This window comes from Drosophila kikkawai, chromosome 3L, assembly GCF_030179895.1.
Source record: "Drosophila kikkawai strain 14028-0561.14 chromosome 3L, DkikHiC1v2, whole genome shotgun sequence".
In the NCBI taxonomy this organism is placed as follows: Eukaryota; Metazoa; Arthropoda; class Insecta; order Diptera; family Drosophilidae; genus Drosophila; species Drosophila kikkawai.
The window spans coordinates 21,222,333-21,241,140 of record NC_091730.1 but is presented as its reverse complement, the minus strand read 5'-3'; the positions used below and the strand labels follow the sequence as shown (position 1 = coordinate 21,241,140).

Genomic DNA, 18,808 nt, shown 5'->3' with positions numbered 1-18,808 from the left:
AAATTCAGTTTTGAAATCGTTATTTCCTTTCTTCACAGATAATCCTGTAAAAATGGATATTCTGACATGGCACAGTGGTTAGTTTTAAAAATTATAAATTAAAATCTATGAAGAATTTATTAAAAGCTTGTTGCGGCCATGCCAATGGATTTCTGCTATTCGCTATCAGTCTTTCTTCGATTATTTACAATTTCTCTAGACTATAAACAAAACATTAGAATCACATTTAGAGAGCCAACTATTAAGCAAAGTTGTTAGCATTTTTAAGTAAACATCTGTAAGTACCAAAGAAACCAACTAAACCCATTAGCATTATTTGGTCATTATTTTTACAATTTACTTAAATAGTGGTAAGCTTAAATATTTCTCGTATTCATTTTGGATCATTAAGTTTTGATTAAGGCAACTTCAGCATTTGAATATACAATTTTAATAATTATTTTTTATTTTTTAAACTAAACAACCACTGTGCGCCGTGAGAGTATGCTCGGTGCTTGTTTCTGGAGATCGTGTGTGTGTATGACCCTTATTCGCAACTGCCGCTCAGGCGTAAAATTTATGGCTTTAGACTCTACAAGTCTATAAACACAGCTTCCAGGCTGCACTTTCTACTGCAACTGAAATGCAACTGCCAATGGAACCACTGAAACCGAGCCGAACCGTGGATCGTCGTAGATCGCGGGAATCGTGGATATTGGATATTGGGTATTGGATAGAGGATGGGATCGAGTGTGTGCGTTATAATTTCAAATGCTGCTCGCCTTTTTGGTTGCATTTGCTGCCACTTTTGGCAAATTAAATTTGTACACAAAACCGATTAGGCCGGCAGACATGACCAAGTTGTTATTTTAAATACCGACAACTCCATTTAATCAATATGCCCAGAGGCAGGCAATACTGCACTCGAAATAAAACTATTGCTGCTCAATGACAGAATATATTTTGTAGATTTGGAGAAAGGCCTGTCCTTATAATTCTTTCTTTAGTATCCAAGTTAGGAGTGTAGGGATATCCTGTATAAATATAACCGTCTTTGCCCCTTTATGTACATTTTTGTAGTACACTTTAAATATATTTTTTGAAATTCATATTGTATATTATAAACTTATTTATAGTATTCATAAAATTAATACCTGGTTATTAAAGGGCTAAACAAGTTCTTAGAAATTTTTTAAAATATATAAAAGAGTGCATATGTATTTGCTTACACTGTTGATATATATTTTAAGATATTTCAACATTTAATAAGCATTCTCGGTAACCAAAAATGTCTTCAGCTTATTTTAAGTTACATTTAGGTAGTTCTGTTTAATTAAATTAAGAACTTAAATCATCGGTGTTATTAGTGTAATGTCTAAAAGATCTAAGTGGAATTTATGTAATATATCGATTATAATAAACATATATCCTATATAAACATTTAAAATACTTAGTTTTGTTATATTACATTCCATATTTTTAGAGAATTTGTAGAGAGTATTATATTTTAAAATCCTAATTTATGAAATCATAGTTTTCTAAGGGTCCTTTCTATAAATTAAAAAAAAAAATTATTTAAATATTTGAAATAATAAACCAAAACAATCTTGTTAAAAAAAATAAACAAAAAATATATTCTACAACAAATTTAAAGCATCTCCTATTATAAGGAAATTTGGTTGCTATAATTATTATTTTATAATAAATCGAAGAAATCCATTTAGTAACCTTTTTTTCATTTTTTCAAGTGTAGTCTGCGCCGTAGCTTCTCGCCAGCCGCTGGATGCTCTGCTCTGCCGGCGCCGACTGCGCTGCCTTTCACTCATATAAATTTGTTGGCATTGCAAATTCGGTGCCATTCGTCGGCGCATTGTCAAACCTTTCTCTTCGTCCCAATTGGAGCTTAGCTTTCCGAGATTTCTTGGCAAAATCGCGTCGGGGGAAATACGAAAAGAAGAAGCATCAGCAGAAAGGCAGCAGTGGCAGCGTCAGCGTCCAGCGGAGACAACAATAAAAGCCTATAATTTCATGAATGCACATTGTACAAATCGGATGCTAGCGTGTGTGTGCCTGTGAGTGTGTCGGTCAGTTGGAGTGTGTATTTGTGTGTTCATTCATTGAAAACGCGGCGGCAACAACAACAATAAATACAAAAAAAATGCAATCGCCGCAGTCGCAGTCGACGTAAGCAGCACCAGCAGCAGCAGCAGAAGCAGTCGCAGAGGCAGAAACAGTAGCAGCATCCAAAAGAGAGATCATTTCATATGCGAATCGAAACTCGAAGAGCGCGCATCAAAGTCAAATTCAAACGAAGGAAGATTCCGGAGCAAAAGAAGCTGCAAAAGAAAGAAGAATTGTTTTGTGTGGACAATAAAAGGCCATAGAGTACCGCAGCCACCCGAACGTAATTGAAATCAAATTAAAGGCGGCCAAAAATAATAAGAACAAAAAAAAGCTAACGAAAAAGAAGCGATAAAAAAGAAATTATGCCCCATTGTGCGATTGTGTGAGAGGTCAAGTGCCCAGCGGGGAGAAGAAGGAGGAGCAGGCGGCAGCAGGAGCTTCTATAGAGTATCTGGCGGTAGCCGTTACATTTCGGTTAATAGGCAAGCGCAAGCTCACACGACGAATGAACTCATAAAAGGGCCCGGCAGAGCAAGCGAGACGGGAAAATCAAAGCACTAGAAGAAGAAGGAGAAGCAGAAGAAGAAGAGCAGGCCAAGCCCAAATGACCGCAAGAATACCGTTAATTCGAATAGCTTCTGCGGTAATCTTGCACCAATTACGATCGTTTATTTAGTCTGCGCGCTCTTCTTCGAGAGCGAGAGCCAGAGCGGAAGAGAGCCGAAGAGAGCGGGGAAAACTTTCTTCTTCCTCGCGCAGTGAACTTCAGCCGCGCCGCCCAAGTTTGCTACTATTTCAATTGTTAACGAGCGAAAGCGCCGCCGTCACGCACAACAACAGCACTAGCAGCATCTACGGCTAAATAGCAGGAAAGTGCAGCAGACAGTGAAAATGTACGACCAATCGCAGCAGCCCCCCGCCCAAACCCATGCTCAGGCGCTAGCCCAGAGATTTGGCCAGACTGTAAGCCAGGCCAAGATCAAGAGTGGAAACCGCAGCCACAGCCTCCACAGCAAGCGCCAGCTGTTTGGCGCACTGCTGGTCGTCTTTATGTTGGCGGCGGCGTCAACCACTAATGGTAAGTCAAACATGTATGCTGCACTGCACTGTGCACTGCTAAAAAATTAGTAAGAAATTAAAATTTATAAGTATAATTACTTTGGAGGCATAGGTTCTTATAAGATATACGTTTCAACACAATAGAAAGTGTTTCAAAAAGTATGCAATGAAATTTTCTGGGTCCTTAGAAGATGTAACATTTTGTAGCTTTTGCTTGGATTTTAAAATGAATTATATAAAAAAATTCATAAGTTAAAAAAAAAGCATACCGTAAGAGGATGTACAAATATAACAAAAAACTGTTTCCAGAATACTACTTTATAGAAATTCAAGTTTTAATTTAAAAAGGAAGCCATGTTTAGCAACAAAGAAATTAGGAATTAATAAAAAGATCGTAAACTACTTTTTTAAAAAAAGATTTTCTAAAATTGGTAGTCACAAAATTAATTGTTTTGAATTGAAAACAATGAAAAACAAATGGGTTTTTGATTAGGACCAGCTCCAATTTAATCCATATACTATAGATAAAAGCAATTTAATATTGCAAAACATACATAGTTTCTAAAAAAAAGAAAAGGAAACAAGAAAATCAATCAATTAGACCATTTTCGGATTCCAAACCAATTTATATAAATTATGTCAATCGCTTTTTATTTTTTTTTTAAAACAGCAAAGACAAGGTTCAATTAACTGCTGACTCATAGACTATTATTACTAAACCCTTTTCGAGGATAATTTCTATTCCAATACATAAGAAGATATATAGATATCCTGTTCTTCGAGTAATTGCTTTGCTAAAAATCATGTAGGGTTCTTAAGAGAATGGCCAAAAGTCATTGCTAATGGCTAGATCGTGAGCTTACCAACATAATTATCCCCTAATTTCTCTGGGTGTTGAAACGGAGAAGGTGACTCGGGGTCCGGATCTTAGACCTACAGCTGTGCGGTGGTAGAAAGGCCGTCGTTGGAGCTGCTATTAATTTCTAAGGTACTACTACTTCGCATAAAGTGAATGTAAACTGGCACACACACACGAGAGGGGCTCGCAGATCCCCCGAATCCCTGCCCCCCCCCCCCCCCCCCCCCCCCCCCCCCCCCCCCCCCCCCCCCCCCTTGGGGGACTCCGACTTCACTCTCCGACGCACAACATGCTCGTAAATATTTTCGTGCACAATTTGTCCAACATTCAAATAAATTCATTAAAGCACGAAGGGGAGACACAGAAGCCCGGGACGTTGGTCGGGGGTTTGGATGGTGATAGTTCATGGGGAAATCAAACTGACCGCACAGTGGAAACCAGCTCCAAGTCGTAAAAACCAGAAGGGGGGAGCGAGCTCCTATATATGTATGTATGTAGGAATGGATGCCTCGTTTAGCTCTGACCCGGAGCGAAATGATTTGTTTTACTTGTAAGCGCGATCATTTGGTTAATTGATAACAGCACTTGATCAGAGATTGATGGGTGAAAGATCAATTAGCTGGCTCTGCTGTGATCTCACATATATTTAATGGGCACCCAATCAGTGGCGCCATGATTCATCCATGGGCTTGGCCTGGCCTGGTCTCTCCGCTGCTTTCCACTGTGCCTGGCCAAACCAGAGCAAACCGAGCCACACTCCACACACAACACACATCGTGTGGCACATGCACAGCTCATACAAAGGTCCCTGTCCAGCAATGCAGTGCGTTGGTTGCTGGATTTTTCCACTTTTGAAAATTATACGCTTGATGCTTTTATTTTTTCTCTCGCCTTTTTTCTGTTTTTCTTTTTTTGCAATTGATGGCATCCGATAGGAAGGAGCCTGCCTGGCAGCCAGTCGCCGGAGGCCAGGAAAATGCCCTGCACTTGAAGAAATGTGTTAAGACTCTTTGGGGTTTTATTACCTTGATTTTAAATATACTTTAGAGAATCACTAAGGGACTTCATTTATTGGCATTCTTGATTGCCTTGAACCTCAATAGATGATGAAGAGACCCATTAGAAAGGTCGAAACAATTGTATATTTAAGTGTTCATATTAAGGAAGATATATATTTATTAAAAAAGCCTTTAAAATGTTTTCTAGAGCACAAGTTCATAGTCGAAATCTTCCTCAAATTCACTTCGATTTTTCTCTGACTGCTGGATTGGGCCGCCGAGTGGGTGGGCGGGGTTGAGGTCGCATAGTTGCAGTTGCAGCCCCGAGTGAGATGAGATAGGCTGTGCGGTTTCGGCTGCTTCTGGCTCTGCCACTGCCTCTGACCAGTCCAGCGGATCGTTTACATGTGCATTAATTCCTAACGCCGCTTAATTTTCTCCGGGGCTTAATGGCTCCGATTCGGATCCAGCCCCGGGTCCATGTCCATTAAGCTCTGGGAATGCGTCTGTCTGCTGCTGCGGCGGTGGCGGAGGCTGGATATATGTTGAAATTTTCATCTTTATGGCCGGCAGCAGCAGCAGCAGCTCCAACAAATTGGAATAATGAACGTGGGTTCAATTATCGCGGGCAAACAATCGTGGCAGCCACAAAGAGCGCTAATAGATTTTCTACCGCTTAATACACTCAGATCTCTCGGATCTTGGATCTCGCTTCCTCCGGAGGCGGCTGACTCTCACAGCTTTCTTTGCAAACACAGATCCAAACAAAACAAAGCTAGAGCCACAGTCCAAAACTGAACGGAGCCACATCCGACCGACCAAAGACAACAGAAATGTTTCGGGGCCGGAGGCAATTAGTGTGGAAATTTCACTTGCAGTTTTTAGCACAGATTAAGCTTACGATTTCTGGCTGGGATTAGCATGAACAATTATAGATGGAGGTCGCTTGATAGTATGTGTAGCATAATAATAATAGTTGTGCTCAAATCTCAGCCATTGTGTCGTTTACTTGGAATCGAGCTATGAAAACTGGTACCGTTAGTGGTGGTAAGGGAACTCCCCCGTTCCCGTTCCCGTTGCCGCTTTGGCTCTGGTTCCCCGGAACTCTCGTCAACCCTATAAACTCCCAAATTATTCAAGTTAATGGCTGGTTACTTGAGTCGGTCATGCGATCACTACGGATAGTGATGGAGGAGGCTCTGGAGGTGGAGAACCAAAGACACAGTGGGTCACAACTGCGCAGAATGAACTGGCAAGCGGGAAGCTAATCTGGCATTTGTATGCCCAGAGACAGCTCTTCCGCATGCGAAGGAAAATGCCAAGGGAAAGTGGCCTTCGGGACGGGTTCGAAGATGGAGATACCCTGGGAAACGTAAGGGGTAACCAGGGGTAAATTAAACAGAGGAAAGTGTGAACTTTAAGGGATTTTAAAAGAATCTAAAATCTATTTTAAATCAGAATTTTCTTAGTCCTAAGGTATATAGAATATTCTTAACTAATTATAAATAAAAATCACTGAGAAGATCTCAAAACAGCTAAGGTCTTTGCCATTGCATTGTCAGTTTTATAATAAGTTTGTCTAGGCTTTGGAAGATATTGTATATACATACAAAACCGTAACTAAAACCCTCTAAAAGAAAAGTTTCCCCATTTTTCATAGCAGCTTAAAGTAAAGTTATAAAAGCAACGTAATTCTACACGACTTAATGGCAAATAAAGCGACAAATAAATTTATTTACAGTTCACAAAAAAGAGTTGCAGAATTTTTAAGAGCTTTGTTCTAGAAAGAGACAATAAACGCTTAAAGTTTTGACATTTCTCTTTTCTAAAAAGTTTATATTTGCAAAAGAGATGCTTAAAAAGTATTAATAATTTAAATAGTCTATAAAAATGTAACTTATTAAGTAACGGGATGTAAGACTGGATTTTTTGTTTAATTTTTAGGAAATATCTTATTTATATTTCCATTAGAAAATGTAATACATTTTTTTAAAAAAATATTAATGATGTTATTCATTCAATTATTTTTTTATAAAAATATCTTAAATGTGTGTATGAATGATAAAGTTTAATTAATATTATTATTATTGGTAAATATTATAAATAATATCATTTATCTTACATAAACTTTATTCATTCATTAATTATTTCTAAAAATACCATACATTTTCTAATATAAATATTTTATTAATGATGTTATTCATTCAATTATTTTTTTATAAAAATATCTTAAATGTGTGTATGAATGATAAAGTTTAATTAATATTATTATTATTGGTAAATATTATAAATAATATCATTTATCTTACATAAACTTTATTCATTCATTAATTATTTCTAAAAATACCATACATTTTCTAATATAAATATTTTCTTTAATAACCACTTACCCTATTTTTCTTGATTTTCCTAGGCGCTGTTACAGACTCCCCCATCAAGATCATACGGCTGCCGGCGCAGGCGCCCGTGATCCGCTACCGCAGCGCAGATGCGGCGCCGGACTCGCTGCTGATCAACTACCGTCAAGATGCACAGCCGGAGTTGTCTTCCACGTTGATGCAGGCTCCTGGGGCGGCGGCTGCTGCTCTGGAGTCGCTGCTGCGCGAGGAGACGGAGCAGCAGCAGCAGGCACAGATGGGCAGGCGGAACAGAGCCAGTGCCGGCAGCACCGGCAACTGTCCGCGATCGTGTCCACCCAGCTTGACCGTGGGAGCAGAGCCCGTGTGCGGCAGTGATGGCCTGATCTATGCCAATCTCTGCGAGCTGCGCAAGAAGACCTGTTCGCGAAGCGGTGTGTCCCTGATCAAGGATGTCCGAGATGGCTGCGAACGTTCAAAGGGGTCGGACTGCAAGCACCGCTGCAGCACGGAGAAGGATCCGGTTTGCGGAACAGATGGACGCACTTATCTGAATCGCTGCATGCTGCGCGTGCAGTCCTGCCGCGTGGGCTTGGCGGCCGTGAAGCTATCCCATGTGGGTCCCTGCAGCAACACGAGTGCCGTGCGCGAATCCTGTCCGGTGGATTGCAACAGTGCGCCGAAGGACGGACCTGTGTGCGCCTCCGATGGCAATGTGTACAACTCAACGTGCGAGATGAAGCTGCACACTTGTGGCCAGGGGGTGGTGAAGACCAGCCGGAAGCACTGCCAGTCGACGAGGATGTGCCGGGAATCCTGCTGGCGAGTGGCCAGGCCCACCTGCGGCTCCGATGGGCGACTCTATGCCAGTCCCTGCAAGATGCGCTCCTCCAACTGTGGCAAGCACGTTTTCGAGGTGCCGCTCTCCTTCTGCATGCCGCAGGAGCGTCATGGCAGCGCGGCCGATGCCTGTCCCACCGACTGTCCCAAGGCGGAGGCGGATGCTCCGTCGCAGTATGTGTGCGGCAGTGATGGCAACATCTACTCCTCGCTCTGTGAACTCAAGATGCTCAACTGTGGGTGAGTTTAAGGGAAATAAAAGAAGTAAATTAAGAAATAGTAAATCATAAACGCTTTCCCTTAGCCCCCAGCGCAAGTCCATCCAGAAGGTGAGCATGGACAAGTGCAAGAACCGCTTGACCCGCTGCAAGCAACTGCCGCCCTGCAAGGACTTCAACAGCCTGTTTGGCTCCATCTTCAGCTCGAAGCGAAACGACAAGCTCTGCGGCACAGATGCCAAGACCTACAACAACGAGTGCGAGCTGGCCCATGCCACCTGCCTGTAAGTGACATCTAAGAGAGGTTAAGTTTATAGGACTTAACACCTTGCTTATCCTATTCCCAGACGCGGCGTGAACCTGGCTCACATTGGAGCCTGCACGGATCTTAATTCGCCCGTCAAGGACTGCGGCGATGCCTGCACGCGCGCAGACCTGGAGCAGCAGCCGGTGTGTGGTTCAGACGGCAACACCTTCGCCTCCATGTGTGAGTTCAAGAGACGCACCTGCAACATGCGTGTGGTGGCCGTTTCCCTGAAGAACTGCGCCCTGACCGCCGACTGTGAGTCGGACTGCGATGCTCAGCCGCCGAGTTTTGTGTGCGGATCGGACAATAACCTGTACAAGTCCGAGTGTCACATGCGCAAGGAGAACTGCGGCAAGCATGTGTTTGTGGTGCCGCTGAAGCGATGCCTGGCCGCCTTCCAGCTGAAGGGTTGTGCCCGCATCTGTCCGCGGGAATTCGAGCCTGTGTGCGGCAGCGACAACAAGACGTATCTGAACGACTGCTTCCTGGAGATCGAGAATTGCAGGGCGAACCAGACGGTGAACGTCAACTACTACGGCGCCTGTGGCCGCCCCGAGGCACCGTCCACCAACTTCCTCTACTAGGACGTGAACAAGGCGCACACACACTTGACAGCATTTAATAATTTTAGGCTATAGTCTTGTATTGTACTTTTTTTAAAAGCGATATTTATTGAGTTTTGAATTAAAGTCCCCCCAACGAACTTACGAACTTACGAACTTAGGAATGCACTCGAACCCAGCTACCCAGGGAGCGGGAGATCTCTAAGCGGAGTCATCGAAGAGCTTGCTCAGCATGGCATTGATCTCGTGCGGCCTGTATCTCACGTACTTGTCGGGATTCTTGCTGAACTGAACGCCGGCATACCTAAAAAGATAAAGATATTATTACAGGAGTAGGCCTAAAGCTTATTACTTAAGCTTACATTTCGTGGAAGCGGTTGTATTTGGGCAGAATGTGCTCCACATTATCACGTTTGATACCCTCGCGCAGGATGACATCGGGTATGGAGATGCCTCGCTGGATTTTACAGGCCTCCTCAAAGTCCTTGTTGAAGTTCTAAACAAAAAAAGAAAAGATAATAATAATAATAATAGGAAATATCAAAAACTATCGAAACTTCCAAAAAGTTATCAATCGAAACCCACCGAAAATCTCTCCTTCAGCACACTACGATCCTTGTCCTTGACTTTGCCGGCCACTGGCTTGGGTAGCTCATCCAATGAGTATATACCCAGCAACATCTTGGACCAGGTCTTTTGATAGCTGGCCTTCAGCTCGCGTATCATCTCCAGGTAGCTATGCTCGCACTCCGGCTCTGCCAGCGTGACCAAGTCAATGAGGTTGGAGCGCTGCAGCGACTTAAGGATGTAATGGATGTTGTTCAGGCGGAAGAGATGCTTGGTGGCCTGGTCATTGTACTGCTCGCACTTGTTCATAATGGACAGATTCAGCTCCGCCAAGGCCTTTTCTGTTTAGAATTAAAATTTAATACAAATAAATTTAAAAGTATCCCTACTCCTTACTTATGTAAATGGCCAGGAGAGCCTTGTTTCGCTCTTCGCCCGGCAGCGCCTTCTTCATCAGAATAGTGTCCAGTTGCGTGGAGTAGAGCACATCCTGGGCCAAGATGGAGCCAATCACATCAAAGTGCTCGTACAGGTGTTCAATAAACCAGATCGTATTGGAGGTGAGCTCATGAACGGTGGCATCCTTGGGCACATTGCTCTGGCCCACAATATTCGTGCTGGACTCACCCTTGACCACGTCCAGAAAGTGCTCCAAGGCCTTGGCCCCCGTATGCTGCAACTTGTTCAGCACCTTGGTCAGCTGTTCCCGCTGGGCAGGATCATAGGTGCGCTCTATATCAGGCTGCAGCAGGATCACACGCTTCAGAGCCGAGAATATGCCCAGGGCCGAGGTCCACTCCTTGCGGGAGATGCATCGTAGGATGCGTTGCGTGATGGCCTCGGCATCCTTGACCACCAACTCGATGGCATTGTAGGCCAACCGAGCGAAAACTTCGTTGTGCTTCGACTGCGGTATAATGTCGTGCATGATGGCTCGTTCCCAGTTGAGTAGACGCTGCAGACCCAGCAGCATGACCAAGTACTTGTCCAGCTCCTGGTCGCCATCCATCAGATCCTCAGAGGTCAAATGGTCGCTATGCGATGATGCCTTCTTAATGGAGAAACCAGTGGACTGCTCAATGGTCTGGGTGGCCCGCAAATACAACTTGTTGGCCTTCTTCTCGAAGCTGAAGTTGGTAATGAAAATGGGTTTTATTATGGCCTGCAACAGAAATATATGAATAGTTTCTCTCACATTTGCTGAAGGCGGGCCGAGGTGTTCTTCTTGGGTTCCGGTTGGCGTCCACTATGACGAGGTCTCTGCAAAAAGTGGCGAAACGGTTTAGGTAGGGGTAAAAGGTTAAATATTCCCAGATATGGAAAATTAATAGCTTCTTCTTTAAGTAATCATTTCAGATTAATTATAAATAGTAAATTAACATAACTAATTAATTTTGTTCACAATATTATTTTTTCCTTCATTCAAGATAACTATTTAAATATATTAAATATTTATATATTTTTTAATTTTATTATTTATTAAATATAAAATATTTTAAAATTATTTCTTTTAACTACTCGTTTATCTTCTCAAATAAAAGTCTGAAAGAATCAAAGAATTGCTAGTTAGAGATTTTTGAAGACCACAATTTTTGTTTTTTATTTAGTTTTTTGCTTACAATAGAGACCAGCTTTACATAAAACATATTTGGAATTATTTTAAAAACATTATTTTATATTATTTAGATGAAAAAAAACATTTCGGGATACATTTATTCTTAAACTAACAAAATATATATTACGGAGACACCAGGTCTTTCACAATAATTTTCTCAAAATCCTACTATTAATCCGCGAAATCCAACATAACATAACTCTCCTCACATAAAACACATTTCAAAATATTTATCCCACAGACTCATAGAGCATTGATGGCATCCATAATCTTATTACAATCCTCATCGGCCTTGAGGCCAATTTTGGCCAGATCATCACGTCCCATGGAGGCCAGGGTCACCATATCGATGTGGGCCTTCTCAAAGTGACGGACATAGCTCTCCAGGCCGATGTGCACGAGGACCTGCTCCACGTTGCGGGCATGGTTCACCACATACGAGTGATTGGAGGCTGTGACGGAGCGGCGACGTGACTCCACAGTGAGGGAGGTCTCCAAATTAGAGTCATCCGAACCGATATCCAGGCTGCTGTTGCTGTTGCTCTTCCTCTCCCGTTCCAGTTCCCGTTGCTTCTGCTCCATAACCTCTTCCTGCGGCTGGGGCAGGACGAAAATCGGAGGCTTCAGTTCGCTGCGCTTGATCATCTTGGGGTTGCGCTTCTGATGGTGATGTAGATGCTTAATCGGCGGCTTCTTCAATTCTTCGAAACGCGACACCGGGCTTTTCTTCGAACCCATGCCCACGATCGGCGAGAGATTGGGCGATCGAAAGTCCCCGAATATGGGCGTGGAGCAGCGCACGCTGGTGTTGCTCACATTCAGGGTGTTCCATCGCCGCTCCTTCATCGTTGGAGTGCGGTTGAAGGTGTAGTTTTTCATGTTCGTTGGAGTACGGCAGTGCTCCATTTTATTTGAAGAAAATTTTCTTTTATAAATTCTAAAAACGACGCGTTCTTGACAAATTCTAGTAGACAAATGGCGGCCACAGAAGCTGGCTGCAAATCCAATTGCTAAGGGAGCTTTTTCCCTCAAGTGCCGTTAGCCGAGGTAGCAAGAGGAAAGGAAACCAGATAGAAACGGGAAGGCAAGATAGCTGGATAGGGATGATATATCGCGGTACCATACTTAGCAAGGTACATTAAGTTGATAGTACAAACAAGCTCAAGTCATTGTACAAGGTGCAAGGGTAAAAGGTGGTGGGAAAGGTACAGATTTTATTTTTAAACAAGAAAAGAAGCTAACTTTAGCAGGCAAACTTCCGACTAAAACTATGCAAGGGTATAAAAAGGTACTGTAGTATGTACCTAAAAATTGTACCCTAATTGGTAAAAAGGTACCACAATATACTTAGTTATTAACCCATGAAAATAATCAAATTTTCCACTTGGTTTTCTTGAAAAAAGTTGTTCTCTTTTAGAAAAGTCATTGCTACTCACCAGCGCCTCGTGGCCCCAGCTATTGCTCTTCTGGTGATCCTTGAGCAGCTGCAGCGATCGTAGCACCACATCGCCGCGCTCCGTGGCATAGATGTGGGTGTACTCCCGCAGATTTTGCTCCAACCAGTGGGAGATTGTGTAGAGCTCTTCGCGCGTGGTCTGCGACAGCTGCCGGAACGAGGTGTACTCGTCGCTGGAGTCGTCTTCGATGTAGATGAGGTCCAGCAGCTCCACGGGCTTTAGCGGAGCACTATGCTTCTTCAGCAGCATGCTGTAGTGCTGGTTGAGGCCCTCGCATCCGGTGTTGAACAAGCTGGTCACATTCTCCAGCTCTACGCTCTGGGAGTTGTTGTGCAGAAAGTAATCCATGGCCGCTCGCAGTTTGGCCAGAGCGTCCAGGAAAACAGAGATGTTGCCCTCAATGGGACCCTGGTGGATCAGTTGGCACACCTCCTGCGAGACATCGTAGTGCGAGAGAACACTCTCTAAGCAGTTCAGAGTGGCTTCCAGGTCTACGAAAAAGAGAGGCGTCAACCCATAGTGGTCAGGGAATCCCTTTGTTTATCTTTTCGCTTACTTTGTTGCCGCTTCTGGAGCTGCTCTGTTTCCTGGTAAACGGGTAATATGGTCTGCTCCAGGTTCCCCAGGCGCTTCTCGAACACGGTGAGGATACTGGACATTTGCGTGGAGAGATCATGATACTTATCCACTCGGTCTTTCAGCAGAGCCAAGCTGGTGGTTTCCTGTGGAAATACTGGGTAAATAAAGAGTCTCACAGGCTGACAACTGGGCTTACCTTTTCCAACTTGTTGTGCGCCTGCAGTGAGCTGTCCAGATTGTTCATTTTCAAACGGATATATCTTAAATTCCGCTTAAATTGTTTTGTTATGACTGGAAATTGTAAAATAAATAATTATCTTATTAGACTGGCAGTGTTTTGGTCTTTTTTAGGTGATTGTGCAACGGTCACACAGTTTTAGCAGTGCTGCCAATTTGATTAAATTCAAAAGAATAACTGGAAATTATAAATAAAAATAAGTTTAAATATCCTAATTTAATAAATATCCTTGTTCAGAAAGGGATTCCTTTAGCTTGAAGCTTAAACTGTATTAGTTGTTACCTATTGGCTGGTGTCTATATATTTTAGCTACTAAAAACAGGTTTAAAAAGGCCAACACTGCTTCTTTAATAGCCAAGCTGCCACCTCCAACCTAAACTTTTGTTATGGATTCCGGTTGCCATGGTATCTGTATGTAAACAACGAATTTAGAAGAATTTTTACCAACTATGCAGCAGCAGCTCTAGAGGATTAGGCACAGATTGTTTCAAAAATGAGGGGCGTACTCAAGTGGCTGGAACGGATTGAGTTTCCCAACAGTAAAGACAACGAGATCAGGTAAGGTTTTCCGTGGAAAAACAACAACCTGTTGCTCTATAACGGTAACGGGGAAAACCTCTTTTGCAGCGTTCACAATGTTTGCTATGCTCCCGATGGCAGCCAGTTGGTGGTGGCCGCAGGCGATCGGCTGCTCATCTACGACCCGAACGACGGTTCGCTCCTGAACACCCTGAAGGCCCACAAGGACACGGTCAACTGTGTTGCCTACTCGCGGGATGGCAAGCGATTCGCCAGCGGAGCCTCCGACAAAATGGTCATTGTGTGGTCACCACAGCTTGAGGGACTGCTGAAGTATTCGTGAGTAGATGTGGAAAATGTATTAAAAATATTATTTGAAATTTAAATTAAAGTAAATAAGAGGTAAAGATGGGAATGAAAGAATGATATTTTTATTTTGTAATTTTGTTTCAAATTAAAATCTTAAATTAATTAAAAAAGTCAAATATTAATTGAAGTAATTAAGAGGAGAGGATAGGAAACACGTTTCTTTATCTTTCCTTGTAGTTTTTTTTTTACTTAAATAGTTTAAAAATTGAAGAAATTGATTAATAAAATATAAAAATTATAAGAAGAATTTAAACCATTTACTTTAAAACATTTTTTTTGTATTTTTAAGGGACTTTTTCCGATTATTATAAACTCTTGTAATATAATATTTAAATTCATAAAAAAAAACTCACTTTCCCAGACATGGTGACTCCATTCAGTGCATGAGCTTCAATCCCGTCTCACATCACCTGGCCTCTTGCTCCTTGTCAGACTTTGCATTCTGGTCGGCCGATCAGAAGGCCGTGCAAAAGTACAAGATCTCCGCACGTGTGAACGGCTGCTCCTGGACCAACGATGGACAGTACCTGATCTTGGGCCTGGCCAATGGCACCATTTCCATACGCAACAAGCTGGGCGAGGAGAAGGGTCGCATTGATCGTCCGGGTGGACCCAATAGCAACGTTTTCAGTGTCCAGTGCTGTCCGGCTAGTGGACCCGGCAGTGTGGACACCATTGGCGTGGTGGACTGGAGTCAGACGCTGTCCTTTCACACGCTCAGTGGCCAAATGATTGGGAAGGAGCGAACTCTGGGCTTCGATCCCCTGTGCCTGCAGTACTTTCCGAATGGCGAGTTCTGCTTGGTTGGCGGTTGCACCGGAGGATTGCACTTCTTTACGAGGGAGGGCATTCGGCTGGGCACCCTGGGCGACAGCTTCGACACCTGGATATGGACAGTGGCTCTGCATCCCAACGGCCAGTCGTACACCATTGGCTGCCAGGATGGAACACTGGCCTGCTTCAACATCGCTTCGAGCACGGTTCATGCTCTCTACCGCGAACGCTATGCCTTCCGGGAGAACATGTGTGACGTTATCATTCAGCACCTGATCTCTGGGCAGAAGGTGCGCATCAAGTGCCGGGATTTGGTGCAGAAGATTGCCATATACCGGAACCGATTGGCTGTTCAGCTGCCGGAGCGGGTGGTTCTCTACGAACTGAGCTCTGGCGAGGATCAGCCGATGCACTACAAGGTGCGGGAGAAGATCCAGCAGAAGTTCGACTGCAGTCTGCTGGTGGTGTGTGGCCGCCACATCGTCTTGTGCCAGGAGAAGCGGCTCCAATGCCTGGACTTTTCCGGTGTCCTGCAACGCGAGTGGATCATGGACTCCTTTATTCGCTACATCAAGGTCACGGGTGGTCCAGTGGGTCGCGAGGGACTGATGGTGGGCCTGAAGAGTGGCCAGGTGTTCCGGATCTTTCTCAACAACTCTCTGCCGCTGCTGATCACCACCGCTGTGTCGGCAGTTCGTTGCCTGGACATAAACTCCAAGCGGAGCAAGATCGCTGTGGTGGACGACGTTGGGCGCTTGGTAGTGCGAGACATAGTCAATGACACGATCCTCTACCAGGACACGGGCGTTAACAGCGTTACCTGGAACACCCACCTGGACTCGATGCTATGTTACACCCACACCACCGGAGGCTTAAGCGTTCGCGTGGGCAATCTACCGCCCAGGGCGCCACAGAATATGCACGGCGTGGTGGTGGGACTGTGCGGAGCCACTGCCTTCTGTCTGCGAGGGAATATAATGCACAACACACCCCTGGCCCTCGGTTCCACCATGTGGCAGTTCATCGAAGCGGGCTTGTTTGAGTAAGCCTTAAATTTTAAGCTTAAGCTTTGCATCTAAAGATTATTTTGTTTCCCAGGGAAGCTTACCAGGTGGCTTGTCTGGGTGTGACCACCAGCGACTGGGAGGGACTGGCCCAGTCCGCCCTGGAAGCCCTGCATATCAATATTGCCCGCGATGCCTACGTCAAAGTGCGTAACCTGCCCTGGCTCAAGCTGATTGGGGAGCTGAGGGATCAGCAGCAGCGTTCGGCTGTGCCCAAGGAAGTGCTCCTCGCGGAGAACTGCGCCTTCGCTGGGAAATTCAAAGAGGCTGCCCGCCTATTCCTTAAATGCGCCCAGCCGTCGCGAGCCCTCGAAATGTACACGGACCTGCGGATGTTCGATTTGGCCCAGGAGTACATCAAGGACGGCACGGCGCAGGAGAAGAAGGAGCTGGTTCGCAAGCGGGCGGAGTGGGCCTATTCCGTCAAAGAGCCGCGTGCTGCTGCCGAGCTCCTGCTCTCCGCGGGAGAGAATCAAAAGGCCATTGACATTGTGGCAGAGCAGGGATGGGCCGATGTGTAAGTATCTCAAGGATCTCAAAAATCATAAAACTAAGAATACAAAGCTATTCAGGCTGTACGATATCGGACGTCGCCTGAGCCTCTCGGAACGCGATGCCTTGGAGTCGGTGGCCCAGAACCTAAAGACCCTCAAAGCTCTGCCCTTGGCCGCTGAGATATTCAAGAAGTTAGGCGACGAGGCCCAAGTCGTGCAGCTGCACATAGAGGTGCGAGACTGGCCGGAGGCTTTTCGACTGGCAGAATCCCTGCCAGAGCTGCTGCCCACAGTGCACTACCAGCATGGTCAGTGGTTGGCCGAAACCGATCAGTTTATAGAGGCGCATCAGGGTGAGTTCATGATTGCTATGTTATAAGGGATTTGTAATAAAGTGTTTTCTTTGTAGCTTATTTGAAGGCAGGACGCACCAAAGAGGCCAATCGCCTGCTGAAGCAGCTAAGCAATACAGCCATTGTGGAGGAGCGTTACCTGGATGCCAGCTACTTTTACTGGCTGCTGGCCAAGCAATGCTTGGATATATATCATGCCAAGGAGTGGGTTGAGGGATATTTCTCTAGAATGAGTAGTGGTTAATTTGGAAAATCCATCTTATTTCAGCGAACAAAACCCCATTGATCATCACCTGACCGAGTACAAGAATCATTTGCGCATTGCCAAGGTCTACTATGCCTACAGCGTGATCTACAGCTACATGAAGGAACCCTTTACAACCCACTCACCAGTGAGCTTGTTCAACGTTAGCCGCTTTATACTCAACGAAGTGGAGCACAAGGGTGTGCCCAAGGGAGTCAGCATGTTGTAAGTAGCCTACTGATCAGGGAGGTTTTCTTTATAGATATTATATAGCACCGAATTAACCCTTATCTTCTTTGCAGTTCGGTTCTGTTTACTTTGGCCAAACAGGCCAAGTTTCTGCAGGCCAACAAACTGTGTTTGCTTATCAATAAGCGTTTGCAGTCCCTGAAACCACCGGCTGGAATACAAGAGCAGATTGATGTGAGTTGGTTACAAATCTTCCAGTGATTGTAGAGCTTAAACTTTTGTTTTTGCAGCTCAATTTTTTGAATAGCAAGGCCTGCAAGAGTGGCTTCAACGATCCCGAGGAGCTGCTGCCGCTTTGCTACAAGTGCTCGAACTACAGCCAGCACCTGAATAGCAATTGTTGTCCCACCTGCCGGCAGGATTACATTTTCTCATTTGTTTCATTTGGTAAGATCGCATTTACTGGAAAAGAGTGAAGTGGGAGTTGATCTATAATTTCCTTTTCTCTAGAAATTCTTCCCTTGGTGCAATTCTATCCCGAAGTTGATATATCCGATGGCGAAGCTGAGCGCTTGCTACTTGCTCCTGCTAAGCATGCCGAGGATTCGGATCCCTTCAACGAAGATGCGGCCAGTGTGGCCTTGCCCTTGAGCCTCGATCGCAACGGTCTGCGTGCCATTGATCCCAACCATGTGCTCATCCTCAAGCGGCAGGGAAAGAACGTGCGGAATGTGTACTATCGCAATATATTGCCCGATCTGCAGGTCACCTACTGCCCCCAATGTCTGCTGGTGAGTTTGCTGCACAAGAAATAAGAACCTTACCCAGATCCTAAAGCTGATCCCTTGCAGCTATTTTATGCCGAGGACTTTGAGCTGCAAGTTCTGCAAAAGGGTCACTGTCCATTCTGCCACACATCGTCAGAGAAGTTGCTGGAAGACTTTTGAGGCGGCCTTTGTAGTAGTTGTAGTTTTGTTAAGAATATTATTTCCGTCCAAACAATCCGTACAAATAGGAACTTATGCGCGAATAAAGAGTAGCT

General features: G+C 44.5%; 4 protein-coding genes across 6 annotated transcripts; 2 read left to right on the top strand and 2 right to left on the bottom strand.

Moving 5' to 3' along the window:
- The first annotated feature begins 1,732 nt into the window (after positions 1-1,732).
- Positions 1,733-9,387, top strand: LOC108078771 (agrin). Its single transcript, XM_017172814.3, has 4 exons — positions 1,733-3,181; positions 7,433-8,456; positions 8,521-8,718; positions 8,782-9,387. Exons 1-4 carry the CDS (start codon positions 2,995-2,997, stop codon positions 9,323-9,325), a joined length of 1,953 nt encoding a protein of 650 aa, XP_017028303.1. The 5' UTR covers positions 1,733-2,994; the 3' UTR covers positions 9,326-9,387.
- A 22-nt stretch (positions 9,388-9,409) lies between these two features.
- On the bottom strand, positions 9,410-18,728 carry Exo70 (exocyst complex component 7). Of its 2 annotated transcripts, XM_017172813.3 has the most exons (9): positions 18,591-18,728; positions 13,719-13,813; positions 13,500-13,665; positions 12,923-13,434; positions 11,067-11,131; positions 10,268-10,998; positions 9,890-10,212; positions 9,667-9,800; positions 9,410-9,608 (listed from the first exon to the last, which is right to left on the bottom strand). In XM_017172813.3, the coding sequence occupies exons 2-9, from the start codon at positions 13,764-13,766 to the stop codon at positions 9,506-9,508; spliced, it is 2,082 nt and encodes a 693-aa protein (XP_017028302.1). In that variant the 5' UTR covers positions 13,767-13,813; positions 18,591-18,728; the 3' UTR covers positions 9,410-9,505. The 2 variants fall into 2 exon arrangements, with proteins under 2 accessions (XP_017028302.1, XP_017028301.1); XM_017172812.3 differs by lacking the exon at positions 18,591-18,728 and having other exon boundaries at positions 9,411-9,608; positions 13,719-13,922.
- Positions 11,438-12,473, bottom strand: mtrm (matrimony). The gene has a single exon (XM_017172816.3). It carries the CDS (start codon positions 12,390-12,392, stop codon positions 11,730-11,732), a length of 663 nt encoding a protein of 220 aa, XP_017028305.1. The 5' UTR covers positions 12,393-12,473; the 3' UTR covers positions 11,438-11,729.
- On the top strand, positions 14,052-18,737 carry Oseg1 (intraflagellar transport protein Oseg1). 2 transcript variants are annotated; one of them, XM_070286125.1, is made up of 12 exons: positions 14,114-14,165; positions 14,222-14,318; positions 14,388-14,618; positions 15,010-16,464; positions 16,521-17,003; positions 17,059-17,333; positions 17,390-17,537; positions 17,602-17,802; positions 17,880-18,000; positions 18,057-18,213; positions 18,277-18,557; positions 18,618-18,737. In XM_070286125.1, exons 2-12 carry the CDS (start codon positions 14,254-14,256, stop codon positions 18,711-18,713), a joined length of 3,513 nt encoding a protein of 1,170 aa, XP_070142226.1. In that variant the 5' UTR covers positions 14,114-14,165; positions 14,222-14,253; the 3' UTR covers positions 18,714-18,737. The 2 variants fall into 2 exon arrangements, with proteins under 2 accessions (XP_017028300.1, XP_070142226.1); XM_017172811.3 differs by having other exon boundaries at positions 14,052-14,318.
- The last annotated feature ends 71 nt before the right edge of the window (positions 18,738-18,808 follow it).

Excerpts from the sequence above, each read along its gene's own strand:
- Oseg1 (XM_017172811.3), top strand. The coding sequence starts at position 14,254 with ATGAGGGGCGTACTCAAGTGGCTGGAACGGATTGAGTTTCCCAACAGT. Across the intron at positions 17,334-17,389 it reads GTTTATAGAGGCGCATCAGG|CTTATTTGAAGGCAGGACGC; the intron begins GTGAGTTCATGA and ends TTTTCTTTGTAG. Across the intron at positions 17,803-17,879 it reads CCCAAGGGAGTCAGCATGTT|TTCGGTTCTGTTTACTTTGG; the intron begins GTAAGTAGCCTA and ends TCTTCTTTGCAG.
- Exo70 (XM_017172813.3), bottom strand. The coding sequence starts at position 13,766 with ATGAACAATCTGGACAGCTCACTGCAGGCGCACAACAAGTTGGAAAAG. Across the intron at positions 9,801-9,889 it reads TGCTGAAGGAGAGATTTTCG|AACTTCAACAAGGACTTTGA; the intron begins GTGGGTTTCGAT and ends TTTTTTGTTTAG. Across the intron at positions 9,609-9,666 it reads TACAACCGCTTCCACGAAAT|GTATGCCGGCGTTCAGTTCA; the intron begins GTAAGCTTAAGT and ends TTATCTTTTTAG.
- mtrm (XM_017172816.3), bottom strand. The coding sequence starts at position 12,392 with ATGGAGCACTGCCGTACTCCAACGAACATGAAAAACTACACCTTCAAC.
- LOC108078771 (XM_017172814.3), top strand. The coding sequence starts at position 2,995 with ATGTACGACCAATCGCAGCAGCCCCCCGCCCAAACCCATGCTCAGGCG. Across the intron at positions 3,182-7,432 it reads GGCGGCGTCAACCACTAATG|GCGCTGTTACAGACTCCCCC; the intron begins GTAAGTCAAACA and ends TGATTTTCCTAG. Across the intron at positions 8,457-8,520 it reads CTCAAGATGCTCAACTGTGG|CCCCCAGCGCAAGTCCATCC; the intron begins GTGAGTTTAAGG and ends GCTTTCCCTTAG.